We start from the raw sequence: 19,828 nt of genomic DNA, 5'->3' as shown, positions 1-19,828 counted from the left end.
GGTTTGCAGCTGGGAGGAGAATATACCATTATGAGATGGGGACTAATGGCCAAGACTGATGCAACATATCAAGATATTGCAGAAGACATTTTGTTTATAACGAGATGAAATGCAAGTAAAAATGTAAATACCTAAAATGAGTAAAAGTAAGTCAACTAAACTCATAAAGCATGGATGAAGTATTACTTTTATCGCTGAAGAATCAATTGATAAAATGGCTGATATTGCAAATCACCACTTGTAAAATAGGCTACGATTATGCATGTAAGCCAACTTCACGTCAAATATGACTATGCTGGTGAGAAGAAGAAAGATCCATGATTGCTGGCGACGGCTCTTGGGTACACCTTAGTTTGAGTCCACTCCTATCCAATTATTAAAGAAGAATAGAATATGTTTCTAAACACTTCTACATTAATAATGATGAGTGAGAAAGTAACAGATGCACAAATATCATACCCCTGCGCCAAAGCAAATGCTAACCTCCCCTCTTCTTTTAATGGTGCGAGGTTAGCATGTATTGGAGCTATGATATTTATGTGTCTGTAACTTTCTCACTCATCATTATTCACAATATACAAGGCTACTATACTAAGCCTGCTAATGTAGGGAGGGACAGTTCCCTTTGTTTCTGTAATGACAATGCGAAAACAGATTTTTAGAAATTTTTGCAAATTTAAAAGAATAAAAAAAACTGAAGGACTCCTAAGTGGCCAGCAGTCTACGTCGCAGTGCTTGAGGCGTCACTATAGACCCGGGTTCAAACCAAGGCTGTGTCACAACCGGCCGTGACCGGGAGTCCCATAGAGCGGCGCCCGGGTTAGGGGAGTGTTTGTCCTCTCATGATATAAGACACTTATATATAAGCTGATATAAGACACTTATATTTACCTAAATGTTTAATATCCATAATTTTAATGATTATTTATTTGAATTGCGCGCCCTCCAGTTTCACCGCTAGTGGGACGCCAAGGGACCTTAAATGCTGCAGACATTTTTTAGTGACCTTCTCCAGATCTGTGCCTCTACACAATCCTGTCTCCGAGCTCTACGGACAATTCCTTTGACCTCATGGCTTGTTTTTTTTGTTTTTTTTTTTCAATATTTGGAAGGTGTGCTTAATGTTTCATACACTCAGTAAATATGGATGGTTTCTAAAACCAGGCACATTTAACAGTTAGGCTATTGATTACAGACCTATTTAAGTTGGTTTCCACACTCCTCAAAAATATTGTTTCAGAATCGCAGACAGTGACCGCTATCTAACGTGGGAGAAAGCGCATGTTATAAAATAATGTAATTTTTATTAGTGTTGCACCATTGTTATTACATAATATAACCATATACAATTTCAGTAGCACATGTCTTAGTGATGGACTGTGCCATCCCTATGGCCTCCGCAATGGATTAGTCCACCGAGACAGGAGCCAATCAGACGGGTGTCTTGTGTGCCATGAAAAAATGAATCTATTTGCGACTGTTCGACTGCTACCATACACATCATGTATGGTTCACACTCTCCTTCATCCCCTGGAACTTTTTCTATGCCATATGGCCTCAACTTGTACTGTTCTGTTTTTCTCATTACACCCTTTCAATATTTGAAATATTACATTTGATTCATCCACTGTCGAGGACTTTTTTTCAAAATCATTGACGAGAAAAGTATGGTCTACCCCATTGGGTAGCTCACTGCACCCCCATATGCCATGTCTTGAAATATGCAGATAGACAGATTCAAAGTAAATTTACATTGTAAAACTTCTGCCAACTTTCTAACTCCGCCCATAACTTTTTAAATGTATTGCACTCCAAGAAGGCATGGATTATTGAGTCATCGTTAGTTTTACACTTAAGACATGTGGAGCAGCCCTTGGTGCGCCTGGGAGGGCATAGGTCCACCCACTTGGAAGCGAGGCCCAAAAAATCTTAATGAGTTTTTCCCCACAAAAGGGCTGTATTACAGACCGAAATACTCCTCAGTTTCATCAGCTGTCCGGGTGGCTGGTCTCAGACGATCCCACATGTGAAGAAGCCGGACGTGGAGGTCCTGGACTGGTGTGGTTACACATGGTCTGCGGTTGTGAGGCTGATTGGACATATGGGCCAAATTCTCTAAAATAGTGTTGGAGGTGGCTTATGATAGAGAAATTAACATTAAATTCTCTAGCAACAGCTCTGGTGGACATTCCTGCAGTCAGCATGCCAATTGCACGCTCCCTCAAAACTTGAAACGTCTGTGGTGGTGTTGTGCACATTTTAGTGGCATTTTGTCCCCAGCAGAATGTGCACCTGTGTAATGATCATGTTGTTTAATCAGCTTCTTGATATGTCACCCCTGTCAGGTGAATGGATTATTTTGGCAATGGAGAAATGCTCACTAACAGGGATGTAAACATTTTTGAGAAATAAGCTTTTTGTGAGTATGAAACATTTCTGGGATCTTTTATTTCAGCTCATGAAACCTTTCGACCAACACTTTACATGTTGCATTTATATAGACTACAAGCCTGACTGTTACCCACTTTTAGAATAGATGTATTCCCCGTTTGTATTGTACAGCTTACTGATGAGTTCATATGTTACCGGTACAGCCAGAAGAGGACTGGCCACCCCTCACAGCCTGGTTCCTCCTTTCTCCTTTTCCTAGCCAATGTGCTTCTACATCTGCATTGCTTACTCTTTGGGGGTTTAAGCTGGATATATTTAACTGCTGATGTAAAAAGGGCTTCATAAAATACATTTGATTGACATGTATATCACCAACTGACTGGTTCTTCTGATGTTGTTCACACAGGAGATCATGTTGAGACATTCTCTACATCCAGAGAGCAACAGCCGGAAGATCACAGAGCTAAGAGGTCTCACCACTGCCCACATTGCGAGGAGAGTTTCCCAATTCTATCAAATCTAAAAATACACCTAAAAATACACACAGACCAGAATCTGTATTGCTGCACAGATTGTGAGAAGAGATTCACATCATCACAAGCTCTGACAGCTCATCAGAAAGTGCACACTGGAGAGAAGTCATACTTCTGCTTTGTCTGTGGGGAGAGTTTCTCTCAACAGGGACACTTAAAAACACATCATCGAATACACACAGGAGAGAAGCCATACTCCTGCTTTGACTGTGGGGAGAGTTTTTCTCAACAGAGCCACCTAAAAACCCACCAACGAATACACACAGGAGAGAAGCCTTACTCCTGCTCTGACTGTGGAAAGAGTTTCTCTCAACTGGGCAGCTTAAAAACACACCAACGTATACACACAGGAGAGAAGCCTTACTCCTGCTCTTACTGTGGGGAGTGTTTCTCTCAACTGGGCAACTTAAAAACACACAAACGTATACACACAGGAGAGAAGCCTTTCTCCTGCACTGACTGTGGGAAGAACTTCACAACATCACAAGCTCTGACAGTTCATCAGAGAGTGCACACTGGAGAGAAGCCTTACTACTGCTCTGAATGTGGAAAGAGTTTCTCCCAATTGGATATGTTAAAATGTCACCAACGAATACATACAGGAGAGAAGCCTTACTCCTGCTCTGACTGTGGAAAGAGTTTCTCTCAACTGGGCAACTTAGAAGCACACCAACGTATACACACAGGAGAGAAGCCTTACTCCTGCTCTGACTGTGGGAAGTGCTTCACAACATCAGCTGAGCTAAAAGTTCATAAAAGAGCACACACAGGAGAGAAGCCTTACACCTGTTCTGACTGTGGAAAGAGTTTCTCCCGATTGGATATGTTAAAATGTCATCAGCGAATACATACAGGAGAGAAGCCTTATTCCTGCTCTGACTGTGGAAAAAGTTTCTCCCAACTGGGCAACTTAGAAGCACACCAACGTATACACACAGGAGAGAAGCCTTACTCCTGCACTGACTGCGGGAAGTGTTTCTCCCGATTGGATACCTTAAAACGCCACAAATGTATACATAAAGGACAGAAGCCTCATCAGTTCTCTCAGACCAGCTAAGAATTAAAGTCACTCCATCACTTTAAGATGCACTATGTAGAAATCACTCCACCATTTCCTGGATGTTAAAATTGCAATAGTTCTAATAGCCTCCAGTTTGTGACAAAACAAGCAGTCATTGTGTAGTGAATCATTGTACCATCTAAACCGCTGTGAAATATATTTTCCATAACCAAAATATTGTATTTTCAGCTGTTGTACAAAAACGGAAGTAAAAAACGCAAAAAACAAAACTTCAGAACGGGAAGCATAGAAATAGTGCACATAGAACAGATCTACTGCTTCTTGTCATACCTTCATACCGACCTTGTGCCATACCAGAATATTAGGTAATACTGGCACTGAACACAAGGGGCGCTATTTTCAAACCCCACAATGCCTCCGAAGGTTAGCGATGCTAACCAATCCCATAGAGAATGCTAACGAGGTCATTTTTCAGAACAGACATCCCAGCTCAAAGTTATACAAGCAACAACAAAATGGTACTCACAGTTCACTGCACGCAAAAAATATATATATATTTTAGACAGCATCCAGGAGTAGTTAGCTAACTAACTAACTACTAAATTAGCAAACCAAATGCACAACTGCAGAGCATTTAGCACATTTTAGACTGTTAACTTAAAGGGATATTCCTCATCTCCAGCACCACCCCAACATCAACATGTAAATGTTGCGTGTTTCTGTAGTAAAAAAAGATTGAGGAAGATAAGTGATTCTAATGACATCATCGGTGGGCATCGTGTGATTTTTGACCAATTTATGAGGAGGCATTGCCTACTAACTGGTTGATGATGTCATTTTCACATGTTGATGTTTGGTTGGTGCTTCATTTCCCTTTAATAGAGTTAGTTATAAGATATTATATATTTGTCACATATATGTACCGACAGATGTTTGAATATCATTGAATATCATTATAGAATATGCATTAAATGCATCCTCCAATTGTAAAGTCTGTCTATGCTCATACAGTAGACAGTGTTGAGAGCAACAGCATGAAGATCACAGGGCAAAGAGGTCTCACCACTGCCAGTTCTCTCAGAACAATTAAGATTAGAGTCATAAAATAAGTTGTAACAGTAAACTGGATCAAATGAAGAAAGCTTAGAACACACTATTGTAATCCTATTGTTTCTCACTGTGAGCGAACTGTGCAGAGGAAAGGGAGCATTATAGAATGTTAACCTCTTTACTTTACATATCACTGTGCACCTTGTCTGTTTTGGTGTGTTTTGTTAGCTTCTACTGTAAAGATATTGAGATGACCTTGGATTTTCACTTAGTGTTAAATATCTTCTGTGAGGCTTCTCATTTTAAAATCAAACAGTTTATAGTTTAACAGTTGACGGGGTGGTACTGCTTACCTCTCAGCGTGGTCTGACTCTGTCTGTTGGGAGAGTTTCAACTGGGCAGCTTAAAAACACACCAACTGTATACACACAGGAGAGAAGCCTTACTCCTGCTCTTTGGATGGGTGGGCGTATAACACGAACATCTAGCAACCCGAAGGTTGCTTGTTTGAATCTCATCACAGATGACTTTAGCATTTTAGCTAATAAGCAACTTTGCAACGACTTACTACTTTTTAGATACTACTTAGCATGTTAGCTAACCCTTCCCCCCCAAAAAAAAGTTTTTCCCCTAACCCTAAACTTAACCCAAAGCATAGCCACCTAGCTAGCATTAACAACAATACATTGTAATTTGTAACATATTGAACATTTGTAACATATTGTACAAATTCCAATTCATAACATATCATAAAAATTGTAATTTATATGTCCTACAATTTGTATTCTACATTACATGAACAAAGGTATGTGGACACTTGTTCATCGAACATCTCATTCCAAAAACATGGGTATTAATATGGAGTTGGTCCCCCCTTTGCTGCTATAACAGCCTCTTCCGGGAAGGCTTCCCACCAGATGTTGGAACATTGCTGTGGGCACTTGCTTTCATTCAGGTTGTCCCTCTGCAGTTCTCTGTGGGAATGAACTAGTAGACACAACATGTATCAGATAGAGATGATCAGTTTTCAGCATTAGTTTGGGGGGATTATTTTTGCTATTAAACAACTGTTTAATGATACACAGGTTATGAAACAACTACATGTGTTTATTAAGTTCTCTTTTAAAAGCAGATTTGTTTAAGTCATTGATCATGAATGTGTTTGGATAACTGCATAAGTTAAGTTAATTATTCTGCCAATTAAAAATAAAGGTACATGAATTTGTACTGGTCAACCTCTTCTTCTCTTTTGTATTCAGTTCTTCATATTAGATCTGACAGTATGAATGGTTCTTGTGGTTGTATTCAGTTCTTCATATTAGATCTGACAGTATGAATGGTTCTTGTGGTTGTGTTCAGTTCTTCATATTAGATCTGACAGTATGAATGGTTCTTATGGTTGTATTCAGTTCTTCATATTAGATCTGACAGTATGAATGGTTCTTATGGGCTGAGTGCCGGGAGTGTTTTGGTATGACTACAGTCAGTAGTTCTCTCTGACCCTGTGATGTCACCAGGACAGAACCACATGTCTCTATCACACTCCAGCCCAGAATGTGGCAGTGATGCACCTTTAACGTTGGTCTGAACACCACCAATAAACACCCAACAAGAAGAATGCACGCTCAGTGATCACGCCCCCTCCCCATGCTGCAAAGTAATCGAGAGCAATAGTAATGGTATTTTGTAGGCACTAAAAGAAGGTCTGTGGTAAACACAGGCTTAGGAGATCTTATACGTTTTGTTCTATGAGTTCATCTCCATCAGCTAACATCACTTTTTTAGCATTTTGATGCATTTATGTATCAAATAAGCACATAAAAGGCTTCATAATTCATAAAGGTCATGTTAAATGACTGATATTATCTTGTAGAACAAAACGTATAAGATCTCCTAAGCCTGTGTTAACCTCAGTCTTTATTTTCTGGATTCATCCCAAACCATATTCTTTACCCATAGAGATGGCTCAACTCCTTCCCAGTCTTTAGGACCACATGCTGGTGAGTTCTATGAAAGATCACACAGCGAGTGCACACAATCAAACATTTGTAAGAACTTTTAATTCAACAAAATGATGAATACACTTGGTTTCATTGCACAATATCATTTTATTTAACAAGAAACATATGTAAGTCCTTTATACTGCAAAACATCTATTTGTGTGCATTGTAGCAATTACTGGTGGCTAGCAAATTGGTTTGTCCCCATGGTGATGTGTAAAGGTGTAGTGACATGTTTTGAGTAGATAGACATGTAAATTATTTTGAATGCCGTGAATTAAACAAAAACATTGTATTTTCTGTATAGATAACCCACAAAACAAAGGTTGACCAGCACAAATTCATGTAGAATGTTTATTTTTCATTAGCAGATAAATGAAGTTCATTACAGTTATCCAAATGCATTAATTATCAATGACTAAAATAATTAATCTAGTTTTAAAAGACAATTGAATAAACAGGTAGCTGTTTCATAGCTATCACAAGGTCATGTTAAATGACTGTATCATTAAACAAAAGTCATTATGTAGTAAAAAAGAATCCACCCAAAGTAATGGTGAAAACTGATCATCACACCATCTCTATCTGATACATGTTGTATCTACTAACTCATTCCCACAGAAAACTGATCATCAAATCATCTCTATCTGATACATGTTGTATCTACTAACTCATTCCCACAGAAAACTGATCATCTCTATCTGATACATGTTGTATCTACTAACTAATTCCCACAGAAAACTGATCATCACACCATCTCTATCTGATACATGTTGTATCTACTAACTCATTCCCACAGAGAACTGATCATCACATCATCTCTATCTGATACATGTTGTATCTACTAGCTCATTCCCACAGAACACTGATCATCACATCATCTCTATCTGACACGTGTCTACTAGCTCATTCCCACAGAGAACTGCAGAGGGAGAACTTGGTGTCAGAGCAAAACCATACCACTCAATTTAGTATGACACAGTATGTTATGTTACATTGGCCTATGAATGTAATACGATTTCTAAGATGTATAGTATGAATTACAATTCGTACACTGTTACGAATTTGTGATACATATGATATTTTACAAATTCCAATTTGTTGTTGCAAACATTAATTAACATGCTAAGTACACTATATATACACACACAAAATAGTGGATTTGGCTACTTCAGCCACACCCGTTGCTGACAGGTGTTTAAAATCGAGCACACGGCCATGCAATCTCCATAGACAAACATTGGAAGTAGAATGGCCTTACTGAAGAGCTCAGTGACTTTCGATGTGGCACCATCATAGGATGCCACTTTTCCAACAAGTCAGTTCGTCAAATGTCTTCCTTGCTAGAGCTGCCCTGGTCAACTGTAAGTTCTGTTATTGTGAAGTGGAAACGTCTAGGAGCAAGAATGGCTCAGCCGTGAAGTGGTAAGCTACACAAGCTCAAAGAACGGGACCGCCTAGTGCTGAAGCGCGTAGCACGTAAAAATTGCCTGTCCTATCGAGTTCCAAAATGCTTCTGGAAATAACAGCAGCAGAAGAACCGTTCGTCGGGACTTTCATGAAATGGGTTTCCATGGCCGAGTAGCCGCACACAAGACTAAGATCACCATGCGCAATGCCAAGCATTGGCTGGAGTGGTGTAAAGCTCGCCGCTATTGGACTCTGAAGCAGTGGAAACGTGTTCTCTGGAGTGACGAATCACGCTTCATCATCTGGCAGTCTGACGGAAAAATCTGTGTTTGGTGAATGCCAGGCGAACGCTGCCTGCCCCAATGCATAGTGCCAACTGTAAAGTTTGGTGGAGGAGGAATAATGGTCTGGGGCTGCTTTTCATGGTTTGGGGCTGCTTTTCATGGTTCGGGCTAGGCTCCATAGTTCCAGTGAAGGGAAATCTTAACGCTACAGCATGCAATGACATTATAGATGATTCTGTGCTGCCAACTTTGTGGCACCAAGGGGAAGGCCCTTTCCTGTTTCAGTATGACAATGCCCCTGAGCACAAATAGACATCCATACAGAAATGGTTTGTCAAAAACGGTTTGAAAGAACTTGACTGGGCTGCACAGAACCCTGATCTCAACCTCATCAAACATCTTTGGGATGAATTGGAATATCGACTGCGAGCCAGGCCTAATCGCTCAACATCAGTGCCCAACCTCACTAATGCTCGTCGCTGAATGGAAGCACGTCCCCGTAGCAATGTTACAACATCTAGTGGAAAGCCTTCCCAGAAGAGTGGGGGCTGTTATAGCAGCAAAAGGGTGACCTAGTCCATATTATTGCCCATGATTTTGGAATGAGATGTTCGACGAGCAGGTGCCCACATACTTTTGGTCATGTAGTGTAGTTGAAACGGTGCTTATTAGCTAAAATGCTAAATTTGTCCGTGATGAGATTCAAACATGAAACCTTTGAGTTGCTAGACGTTCATGAAATATGCTGACCCATCCATCCACCCGACCAACCACCATCCTATTGTTTTTGCCTTAATGGGAAATTTCTAAAATGTTTCAACTTCATATTCATCATCTCCAGCACCACCCCAACATCAACACATGTGCACATGGCGCATTAAAAAAAGGATAGAATTTCCAATGACATCTTTCTATAACGCACTCTTTCCTCTTCACAGTTCCCTCACAGTGAGAAACAATATGATTACAATAGTGTTGCTCTTTCTTAATGTTATCAAATTCATTGTTACCACTTCTTTTATGAGATGAGGATTAATTGATGGAGTGTCTTTAATCTTAGCTGGTCTGAGAGAAGTGATGTGAATTCTCTCCTTTATGTATACATTGATGTGTTTTTAAGGTAGCCAATCGGGTGAAACTCTTTCCACAGTCAGAGCAGTAGTAAGGCTTCTCTCCTGTGTGTCTTCTTTGATGAACTTTTATCTCAGTTGATGTTGTGAAGCACTTCCCACAGTCAGAGCAGGAGTAAGGCTTCTCTCCTTTATGTATACGTTGGTGTGTTTTTAAGTTGCTCTGATTTGAAAAACTCTTCCCACAGTCAGAGCACACGTAAGGCTTCTCTCCTGTGTGTATACGTTGGTGTGACTTTAAGCCGCTCTGTTGAAAGAAATTCATCCCACAGTCAGAGCAGTAGTAAGGCTTCTCTCCTGTGTGTATTCGCTGGTGACATTTTAAATGGCCCTGTTGAGAGAAACTCTTCCCACAGTCAGAGCAGCAGTAAGGCTTCTCTCCTGTGTGTGTTCTCCAATGAACTCTTAGCTCAACTGATCTTGTGAAACATTTTCCACAGTCAGAGCAGAAGTAATGCTTCTCTCCTGTGTGTACACGTTGGTGTTGTTTTAAGGTGCTGTGTTGAGAGAAAATCGACCCACAGTCAGAGCAGGAGTAAGGCTTCTCTCCTGTGTGTACACGTTGGTGTTGTTTTAAGCTGCTTGATGAGGTGAAGCTCTTCCCACAGTCAGAGCAGGAGTAAGGCTTCTCTCCTGTGTGCATACGTTGGTGTGTTTTTAAGCTGCTTGATGTGGAGAAACTCTTCCCACAGTCAGAGCACAAGTAAGGCTTCTCTCCTGTGTGTACACGTTGGTGTGTTTTTAAGCTGCTCTGTTGAGAGAAACTCTCCCCACAGATAGAGCAGGAGTAAGGTTTTTCTCCAGTGTGGACTCGCAGATGAACTGTCAGAGCCTGTGATGTTGTGAAACTCTTCCCACAGTCAGTGCAGGAATACAGATTCTCTCCTGTGTGTATTTTTAAGTGCATTTCTAGTTTTGATAGAATTGGGAAAATCTCCTCACAATGTGGGCAGGGGTGAGACCTCTTAGCTCTGTGATTTTCCTGCTGTTGCTCTCCGGATATAGAGAATGTCTCAACATGGTCTCCTGTGTGAACAACATCAGAAGAACCAGTCAGTTGGGGTGATATACATATAACTTCATATCAGTAGGCTGTACAATACAGGGAATAAAGCTATTAGGGCTGTCCCGACAAAAACAAATATTCCTGGTCGACCGAGAGTCTTGTTTTCATTTGACCAAATGTTTTAATTTTAAAACGTGTATTTTTCCATACATATGTGTTGAAATAAAATCAACTATATGGAGGCTACTGAGCTTGTCTGATGCTTTAAGCACTGCGATTGAAAATGAAGACACAAATTACTCAAGAGGCAGCCAGAGATCAATATAGCCTAACCAGAAGTTTAAAAAAATCTGTTCCCGACTCTCCTCCTCCCGCTGCTGCTGGCCTTCCGTTATGCTCCTGACGTTGCCGGTCGGCAACCTTTTTGAGTGCCAATGTATAGTACCATTTCTACTGATCTGCGTGCCAGTTATGATTTTCATATGCACATTTTCATGGAACAGTTTCATTTCATTCATAATAAAGTCTTCATATCTCAAATCAATGTCATGTGGTTAATCAAAATTCTATCAAAATGATACAAATCTAAAAGTAACTTCTATTGCCAATATGTAAAACTAGCTTTCATAAAGCCAACAAATAAAAACATTGCAGCCTGCAGGTTGAAAATATCCTGATGAAAATAGTTATCCTAACAATCAAACTGGCTACACATGGCCTGTCTGCAAGAAATTTGAAACATTGTATCAACTATTCATTTGGTCTGGCCTGTGCTAGCAAACTTGCAACATTGTATAAAATATTTTGGACCCTTAGAGTTGCCAGCAGCTCCAGACAGACAGACACAGCTGTAGGCTATTTGCACAAGGGATAAGAAGTAAGACGTTTCCACCGGGTCAAAGCATGACATTTTTCCCCCTTTCATGCAGAGTGGTTATTAAAAGGTAGAGAACTGGATTTTTTTGTAGAAACAGACTTTGCTCACTTGCTGTTTGAGCTGAACATTTTTTATTTGAGAAACTCCACAGTGACGGTGAGTTAAGACAATCAGAAATAGTATCAGATCCACTCAGACAAATGTCTCGTGTGCCATACATATTTTATATACACAGTACCAGTCAAAAGTTTGGACACACCTACTCATTCAAGGGTTTTGCTTTATTTTTACTATTTTTTATATTGTATAATAAGACATCAAAACTATGAAATAACACATATGGATTCATGTAGTAACCAAAAAAAGTTAAATAAAAATATATTTTATATTTCAGATTCTTCAAAGTAGCCACCCTTTGCCTTGATGACAGCTTTGCACACTCTTGGCATACTCTCAACCAGCTTCATGAGGTAGTCACCTGGAATGCATTTCAATTAACAGGTATACCTGTCTTCCAGCTTCACCTCAGATGGCAGACCAAATAAATGCTTCACAGAGTTCAACAGACACATCTCAACATCAACTTTTCTGATGAGACTGCGTGAATCAGGCCTTCATGGTTGAATTGCTGCAAAGAAACCACTACTAAAGGACACCAATAAGAAAAAGAGACTTGCTTGGGCCAAGAAACACGAGCAATGGAAATTAGACCGGTGAAAATCTGTCCTTTGGTCTGATGAGTCCAAATTTGAGATTTTTGGTTCTAACCTCTGTCTTTGTGAGACACAGACTAGGTGAACGGATGATCTCTGCATGTGTGGTTCCCACCGAGAAGCATGGAGGAGGAGCTGTGATGGTGCTTTGCTGGTGACACTGTCATTGATTTATTTAGAATTCAAGTCACAATTAACCCGCATGGCTACCACAGCACTCTGCAGCGATACGCCATCCCATCTGGATTGCGCTAAATGGGATTATCATTTGTTTTTCAACAGGCAAATGACCCAAAACACATTTCCAGGAGTGATGGAGTGCTGCATCAGATGACCTGACCTCCACAATCACCCGACTTCAACCCAACCCAATGGTTAGGGATGAGTTGGAGAGCAGAGTGAAGGAAAAGCATCCAAGAAGTGCTCAGCATTTGTGGGAACTCCTTCAAAACTGTTGGAAACGCATTCCAGGTGAAGCTGGTAGAGAGACTGCCAAGAGTGTGCAAAGCTATCATCAAGGCAAAGGGTGGCTACTTTGAAAAATCTAAAATATATTTTGATTTGTTTGCCCAAACTTTGACTGGTACTGTATATAAGCAATTTATATATTTGCCACTGCTCGATTAAAAAAAGCTTAGTAGACCAATAGGCTATCTATCGACCAAACAATCGACCAGTCGACTAAATGGGGTTGGCCCTAAAAGCTGTTCAACAGTTGAGGGCAAAAAGGGGTGAATATTATGAGTCATATAATCCTCCACTCACTATCACAAGGGTTAGTAACTACACAGACTCATTTCATATCATCCTTCATTCACTATCACAAGGGTTAGTAACTACACAGACTCAATTCATATCATCCTCCACTCACTATCACAAGGGTTAGAAACTAAACAGGCTCATTTCATAGAACTTGTTCAAGGATGTGTGATGTCAGATTTACAGAATTACACCTGTCAATAACTTATGGAGGTCTAACTTATGAAGATAACTTATAGACAGAACCTGCTCTTACCATCATAAACAGATGTCCCAATCTTCTCCTCCTCTTCTTCATCTTTAATGTTGACATTCAGCTCCAGTGTTTGACTGCAGTCTTCCAGCTTCACTGATGCCATCTCTGGATCCTGCAGTGTAAACTGGGCTGTACTGTCACAATCAGGACCCAGTGACTGTAGATTGGGTTTATCCTCACTTTTGATGTTACCGTCCTCAGACATAATCGGAGTTGGCCTGTAGTAATGAAGAGAAAATGGACCCCAAAAGTTATTGTCTTGACAGTTCTGGTACTTTCTTTGTTCTCTAAAAAGTATATTAGATCAGGTAGCTAAACATTGAAAACACAAGGTTGCAGTATGTTTTAGGCAGCACTATGTACTATTTTCCTGAATAACCTTTTCTTCACTGTATTATTTAACTCCAATTGTATTTCCCGTTCACACCATTGAAACATTTATAGATAAAGATGGAAACAACTGAATGTGTCTGAATATTATTAAACATGTAGAAAACTGATAATCATTACGTTCTGCTTCAAAACAGTAATGCAACCTTGAAATTGTCTCTCTCTCATGCACCTGCACTGCCTGAATGGAAGTACGTTGACACCACAGAGTTAGCGCCACCTGCAGTGCTGGAGTCCTGAACCAATTAGTGTCATTCAGTTATTGGCCCCTAGATAGCGGTGTTAAATATTTACAAACCATAGCACACAATTTGAAGAAGATAAGGCACTAATAATTGGCTGATTGGTCCTAACCCATAGGAATCCCCATCCATTTGACTGCTTTAAAATGGTGGAAACCCTCAATGACAATGTGCATGGTAAAACGGGTTACATAGAGGTTGTGTCGTCTATCCATTTCTATGCTTGACGCAGACACAGGCCGGTCCTGGCTGAAATACCCCCCTCCTCCTATGAACTACAATAGTCCCAGTAAGCAAAAAAACGTCTAAAATACGTATTTTTCCAAACGTTGAAGTTAGATTCATTTTAGGTTATGAATGAAAGTTGAAAGGTCATATCTGCACATTTAAAATAAGTATTTTCTGGACGTTGAAATCAGTCAATTGAAAGTTGAAAAGACATCTTGAGTACACAACATTAGAGTAAAGTAGGGTCCAACACAGTACATTATACTCTACTATACTCAGGGCTGGGCAATATATATAATTAATTCAAATGTATGTTTTTGAGCTAAACTCCAAATGCCTGTATTTACTTTCATTTTTATGAGTGTTTATGTCCGCTTGTTGTCAAATTGTATTTTTGGTCTCGTCTCCTTCGCTCCTCTGTGCCGTGTGCACCTTCCCATTTACACCAGAGATCTGTATATAATGACAAGATGCACGTCTTCACCCTAACAATGGGAGTCGTTGTCCCAAAGGCGGAAGGCAGGCAACAAACTTAGGTCCAAAACAAGCCCATAGAAACACATTGGGTTTATTTAAGACAGAATTTAGCGAGAGTGAAACCTCTTGCTTTGCCTCTTTCTCTATGACTTACACACACCAAGCCCCTCCCCCTGACTTTCACGTCAACAAAGTTGCGAGATCACATCTTCCTCTCTGGCAAGCGGTTTCAACTAGCTATTTACATTTGTGGTTTGGTCCAAAAGAATGGTTCATGTGTCCACCAAAACACATTGAGACATTATTTTACTGTAATATAGAAGTTACCTTTTCTATCAATACCCTTTTTATGTCTCAACTACTCAGATTGAGAGCAGAGCTACACTACTAAAACCAGAGTATCAATGAACATTAATTCTGGAAAATGAATGCTCAGTTTGTCTCGCATGGCATTGGTACCGCTAGCAGTATTTTAGCCATAGGCTTTTATACTAGCTTTCTAGTCTGTGTTGATTATTATTATACTTTTTAGGGGGGTGGTAGATCAGCTTTAATATTGCAGACAGATTGTGGCTTCCATCAATGTAATTGTCTGCATCATTTCCAATAACCCATAAAAAATGTAAATATACACAGTACCAGTCAAACGTTTGGGCACACCCACTCATTCAAGGGTTTTACTATTTTCTACATTGTAGAATAATAGTGAAGACATCAAAACTATGAAGTAACACATGGAATCATGTAGTATCCAAAATAAAAAGTGTTAAACAAATCAAAATAAATGTTATATTTGAAACTCTTCAAAGTAGCCACTATTTGCCTTGATGACAGCTTTGCACACTCTTCGGCAAACTTAATGACTGTGTTGGAGTCGTGCCTGGCCATGCAGTCATGAGTGAACGGGGAGTACAGGAGGGGACTGAGCACGCACCCCTGAGGGGCCCCCGTGTTTAGGATCAGCTTGGCAGATGTGTTGTTACCTACCCTTACCACCTGGGGACAGTTGCAGAGGGAGGTGTTTAGTCCCAGTGTCCTTAGCTTAGTGATGAGCTTTGAGGGCACTATGGTGTTGAACGCTGATCTGTAGTCAATGAATAGCAATCTCACATAGGTGGTCCTTTTGTCCAGGTGGGAAAGGGCAGTGTGGAGTGCAATAGAGATTGCATCATCTGTGGATCTGTTGGGGCGGTATGCAAATTGTTGTGTGTCTAGGGTTTCTGGGATAATGGTGTTGATGTGAACCATGACCGGCCTTTCAAAGCACTTCATGGCTACAGACGTGAGTGCTACGGGCTGGTAGTGATTTAGGCAGGTTGCCTTAGTGTTCTTGGGCACAGGGACTATGGTGGTCTGCTTGAAACATGTAGGCATTACAGTCTCAGTCAGGGACAGGTTGAAAATGTCAGTGAAGACACTTTCCTGTTGGTCAGTGCATGCTCGGAGCACACGTCCTTGGTAATCTGTCTGGCCCTGTGGCCTTGTGAATGTTGACCTGTTAAAAGGTCTTACATCGGCTACGGAGAGCGTGATCACAGTCGTCTGGAACGGCTGATGCTGTTGCTTGCCTCGAAGTGAGCATAGAAGTAATTTAGCTCGTCTGGTAGGCTCACTGGGCAGCTCGCTGCTGTGCTTCCTTTTGTTGTCTGTAATAGTTTGTGAGCCCTGCCACATCCGTGTAAGCAGGAATCATGAGGACAGAATTATGGTCAGATTTGCCAAATAGAGGGCGAGGGAGAGCTTTGTACGTGTCTCTGAATGTGGAGTAAAGGTGATCTAGATTAGTTTTATTTGCATCCGTGACATGCTGGTAGAAATGGGGAAAACAGATTTCAGCTTTCCTGCATTAAAGTTTCCGGCCACTAGGAGTGGATGAGCATTTTCTTGTTTGCTTATGGCCTTATACAGCTCATTGAGTGCAGCCTTACTGCCAGCATTGATTTGTGGTGGTAAATAGAAAGCAACGATAAATATAGACGAAAACTCTCTTGGTAAATAGTGTGGTCTACAGCTTATCGTGAGATACTCTACCTCAGGTAAACAAAACCTTGAGACTTCCTTAATATTAGATTTCGTGCACCAGCTGTTGTTTACAAATATACACAGACGCCACCCATTGTCTTACAAAAGGCAGCTGTTCCATCTTGCAGATGCAGCGCAAACCCTGCCAGCTGTATGCTATCCGTGTCATCGTTCAGCCACGACTCGGTGAAACATAAGACATTACAGTTTATTTGTGATCGTTGCTCCTCTATTTTGTCATTCAATGATTGTACGTTGTCTAATAAGACTGAGGGTGGAAGCAGATTACCAAATTACCGATTAATGGCAAAAAACACACAATAGCACAATTGGTTAGGAAACCATAAAACGGCAGCCATCTACTCTCGGCAGCCATCTACTCTGGCGCCATTCTAATCCATTTTAAATTAACAACATTCTAACCATGTTTAGTGTTGCCTAATCCAAATTTGAAATGATTCCACTATTTGTATCAGTTTGCATCACTTTCAATGAGGGACTTTTATGTTGAGAACCACAAATTCCAAATTGTGGTTAATCGTTATTCTGGCTAACTTCACATAGCTAGGGACAAGCGGGTACCATGGCTGCTTCCAGGAAGGGGAAGGAGACGTTGGCCACATTCAGATAGAAATGTATTATGTATAACAAACATGCCTCTGATTCTAAGGAATCATTTCAGTTCTATTCAGGGCATTTCTATCTGCAACTTTCCACAACGTTTTTGTACTGAACATCCCCAGGCGAACACGACTGTGTTATGTATGAACCTGGAAAGCCTCACAAATGAACGTGTGGTGGACCCCGCTCCGTGTGCTTGGAAAATATTTTTTATCACGTTCTTCACTCACTCGGTTTGACACGACAAATTACACAAAACCTTTCCCAAACGTGATAATATCTTGAAGGATGTGTTATCTAATACGTTATGACGTTCTTTTGATAATAGACAGTTTAAACGTGCTATTACATACCTGTAGTAATAAAGCGAAACGCACAACACCGTTCTGTCGTTTTCTTTATTCTGAAGAATGGTGGCAGGCTACCCGGAACTTCCTGTTTCCCACTACCGTAGTGCAACAGCGACATGTATTGGACTGATGGACTAACTACTGCTGAAGCATGTAAAATATAAAGTGAACTTGATTAGCTAGACAAATAAACCTTGGTTTAAAAAAACTAAAGGGTGTCTGTTTTAATGTCTAAGTTTTTCAAACATTCCATATGCATTGTAGATGGTCTCTGTGGAAGGCCACAGAGATAATGCCAGTTTAATCATGTTTACATATCTTGCATTACTCATCTCATATGTATATACTGTATTCTATACTATCTATTGCATCTTAGCCTATGCCGCTCTGACATTGCTCATCCATATATTCATATATATTCTTATTCTTTCCTTTACTTAGATTTGTGTGTATTAGGTATTTGTTGTGGAATTGTTAGATATTACTTGCTAGATATTGCTGCACAGTCGGAACTAGAAGCACAAGCATTTCGTTACACTCGGAATAACATCTGTTTAACCATGTGTATGTGATCAATAACATTTTATTTGGAAGATGAAGAACCTCATCCACCCTGCTACCATCTAGCAAGCAGAGACGGTACAGGTGCATCAAAGCTGGTACCAAGAGAATGAAACTGCTTCTATCTCCAGGCCATTAGACTGTTGAACAGTCATCACTGATTTGATTTAGAGAAGATTGGTGACTAGCAAATTGGCTTGTCCCAATGTGTAGAGGTGTCATGACACGTATTGAGTAGATAAATACAGATGTGTATTTGAATGTCATGAATTAAACAAAAGCATTATATTTACTGTAAAGTTAACCCCCATAACTACAATGATTCAGTAGATCAATAAAGTTCCAGTACTCTAGCAGGTCTCACAGCTGCTTATGCTGACAAAACATGTTAGAGAATAGGTCAGATTTAAATTTGTGATGCTCTTTTCAAATTCCTGTCTTGTTCATCTTCAGAAAAACAGCAAATATGTCACTTGAAACATTGTTTTTTGGTAATTCATTGTGCAAAAGGGAAGAAGAGTTTGACCAGTACAAATTCATGTAAGTTATCCAAACATATTCATCATTAATGACTATCCACCCAAATGAATGGTGAAAACTGATCATCACATCATCTCTATCTGATACATGTTGTATCTACTAACTCATTCCCACAGAAAACTGCAGAGGGAAGCAGTACCACCCAGTCAACCAGCCTCATAGAGGATATTCGTCCTAGAGACAAATCCAAGGTAATCTCAATATCTTTAAAGTAGAAGCTAACAAAACACACCAAAACTGACCAGGTGAATAGGTGATCAGTAAAGTAAAGAGAGGCTAACATTCTATGATGCTCCCTTTCCTCTGCACAGTTTTCTCACAGTGAGAAACAATAGGATTACAAGAGTGTGTTAGAATTTTTTGATAATTAAGTGATGGAATGATTTTAATCTTAGCTAGTCAGAGAACTGATGAGGATTCTCACATTTATGTATATGTTGGTGTCTTTTTAAGTGGCCATGTTGAGAGAAACTCTTCCAACAGTCAGAGCAGGAGTAAGGCTTCTCTCCTGTGTGTATATGTTGGAGTGTTTTTAAGTTGCTCTGCTGGGAGAAAATATTCACACAGTCAGAACAGGAGGAGGGCTTCTCTCCAGTGTTGAATTATGAACTGTCAGATCCCTTGATATTTCGCAGCTCTTCCCACAGTCAGACCAGGGATACAGATTCTCTATTGTCTGTATTTTTAGGTGTATTTTTAGCTTGATAGAATTGGTAAAATCTCCTCACAACGTGGGCAGTGGTGAGACCTCTTAGCTCTGTGATTTTCCTGCTGTTGCTCTCTGGATGTAGAGAATGTCTCAACATGGTCTCCTGTGTGAACATCAGAAGAACCAGTCAGTTTTTGTGATATACATTTCAATCAAATTTATTTTATAAAGCCCATTTTACCTCTGCAGTTGTCACAAAATGCTTTACAGATACCCTAACCTAACGTATAAGGTGTAAAAGAAACACCTAAATGAGGT

General features: G+C 40.2%; 2 protein-coding genes across 2 annotated transcripts in view; one reads left to right on the top strand and one right to left on the bottom strand.

Moving 5' to 3' along the window:
• The window catches only part of LOC120051552 (zinc finger protein 271-like), a 70,124-nt gene extending 64,662 nt beyond the window's left edge, over positions 1-5,462 (top strand). Inside the window, exon 9 of the mRNA XM_038998492.1 lies at positions 2,993-5,462. Coding sequence (XP_038854420.1) covers positions 2,993-3,981 — 989 coding nt within the window. The 3' untranslated portion in view covers positions 3,982-5,462. The remainder of the gene's footprint in view (positions 1-2,992) is intronic.
• A 3,869-nt stretch (positions 5,463-9,331) lies between these two features.
• On the bottom strand, positions 9,332-13,467 carry LOC120050891 (zinc finger protein 501-like; the record flags this gene model as incomplete). The annotated part of the gene is made up of 2 exons (XM_038997412.1): positions 9,332-10,845; positions 13,431-13,467. Coding segments are annotated over 2 exons (1,137 nt in total), but the record flags the coding sequence as incomplete, so codon positions are not given.
• Between the last annotated feature and the right edge of the window lie 6,361 nt (positions 13,468-19,828).

Source organism: Salvelinus namaycush, chromosome 7, assembly GCF_016432855.1.
Source record: "Salvelinus namaycush isolate Seneca chromosome 7, SaNama_1.0, whole genome shotgun sequence".
Taxonomy (NCBI): Eukaryota; Metazoa; Chordata; class Actinopteri; order Salmoniformes; family Salmonidae; genus Salvelinus; species Salvelinus namaycush.
The sequence above is the reverse complement of the archived record's forward strand: the minus strand, read 5'-3'. Positions and strand labels throughout refer to the sequence as shown.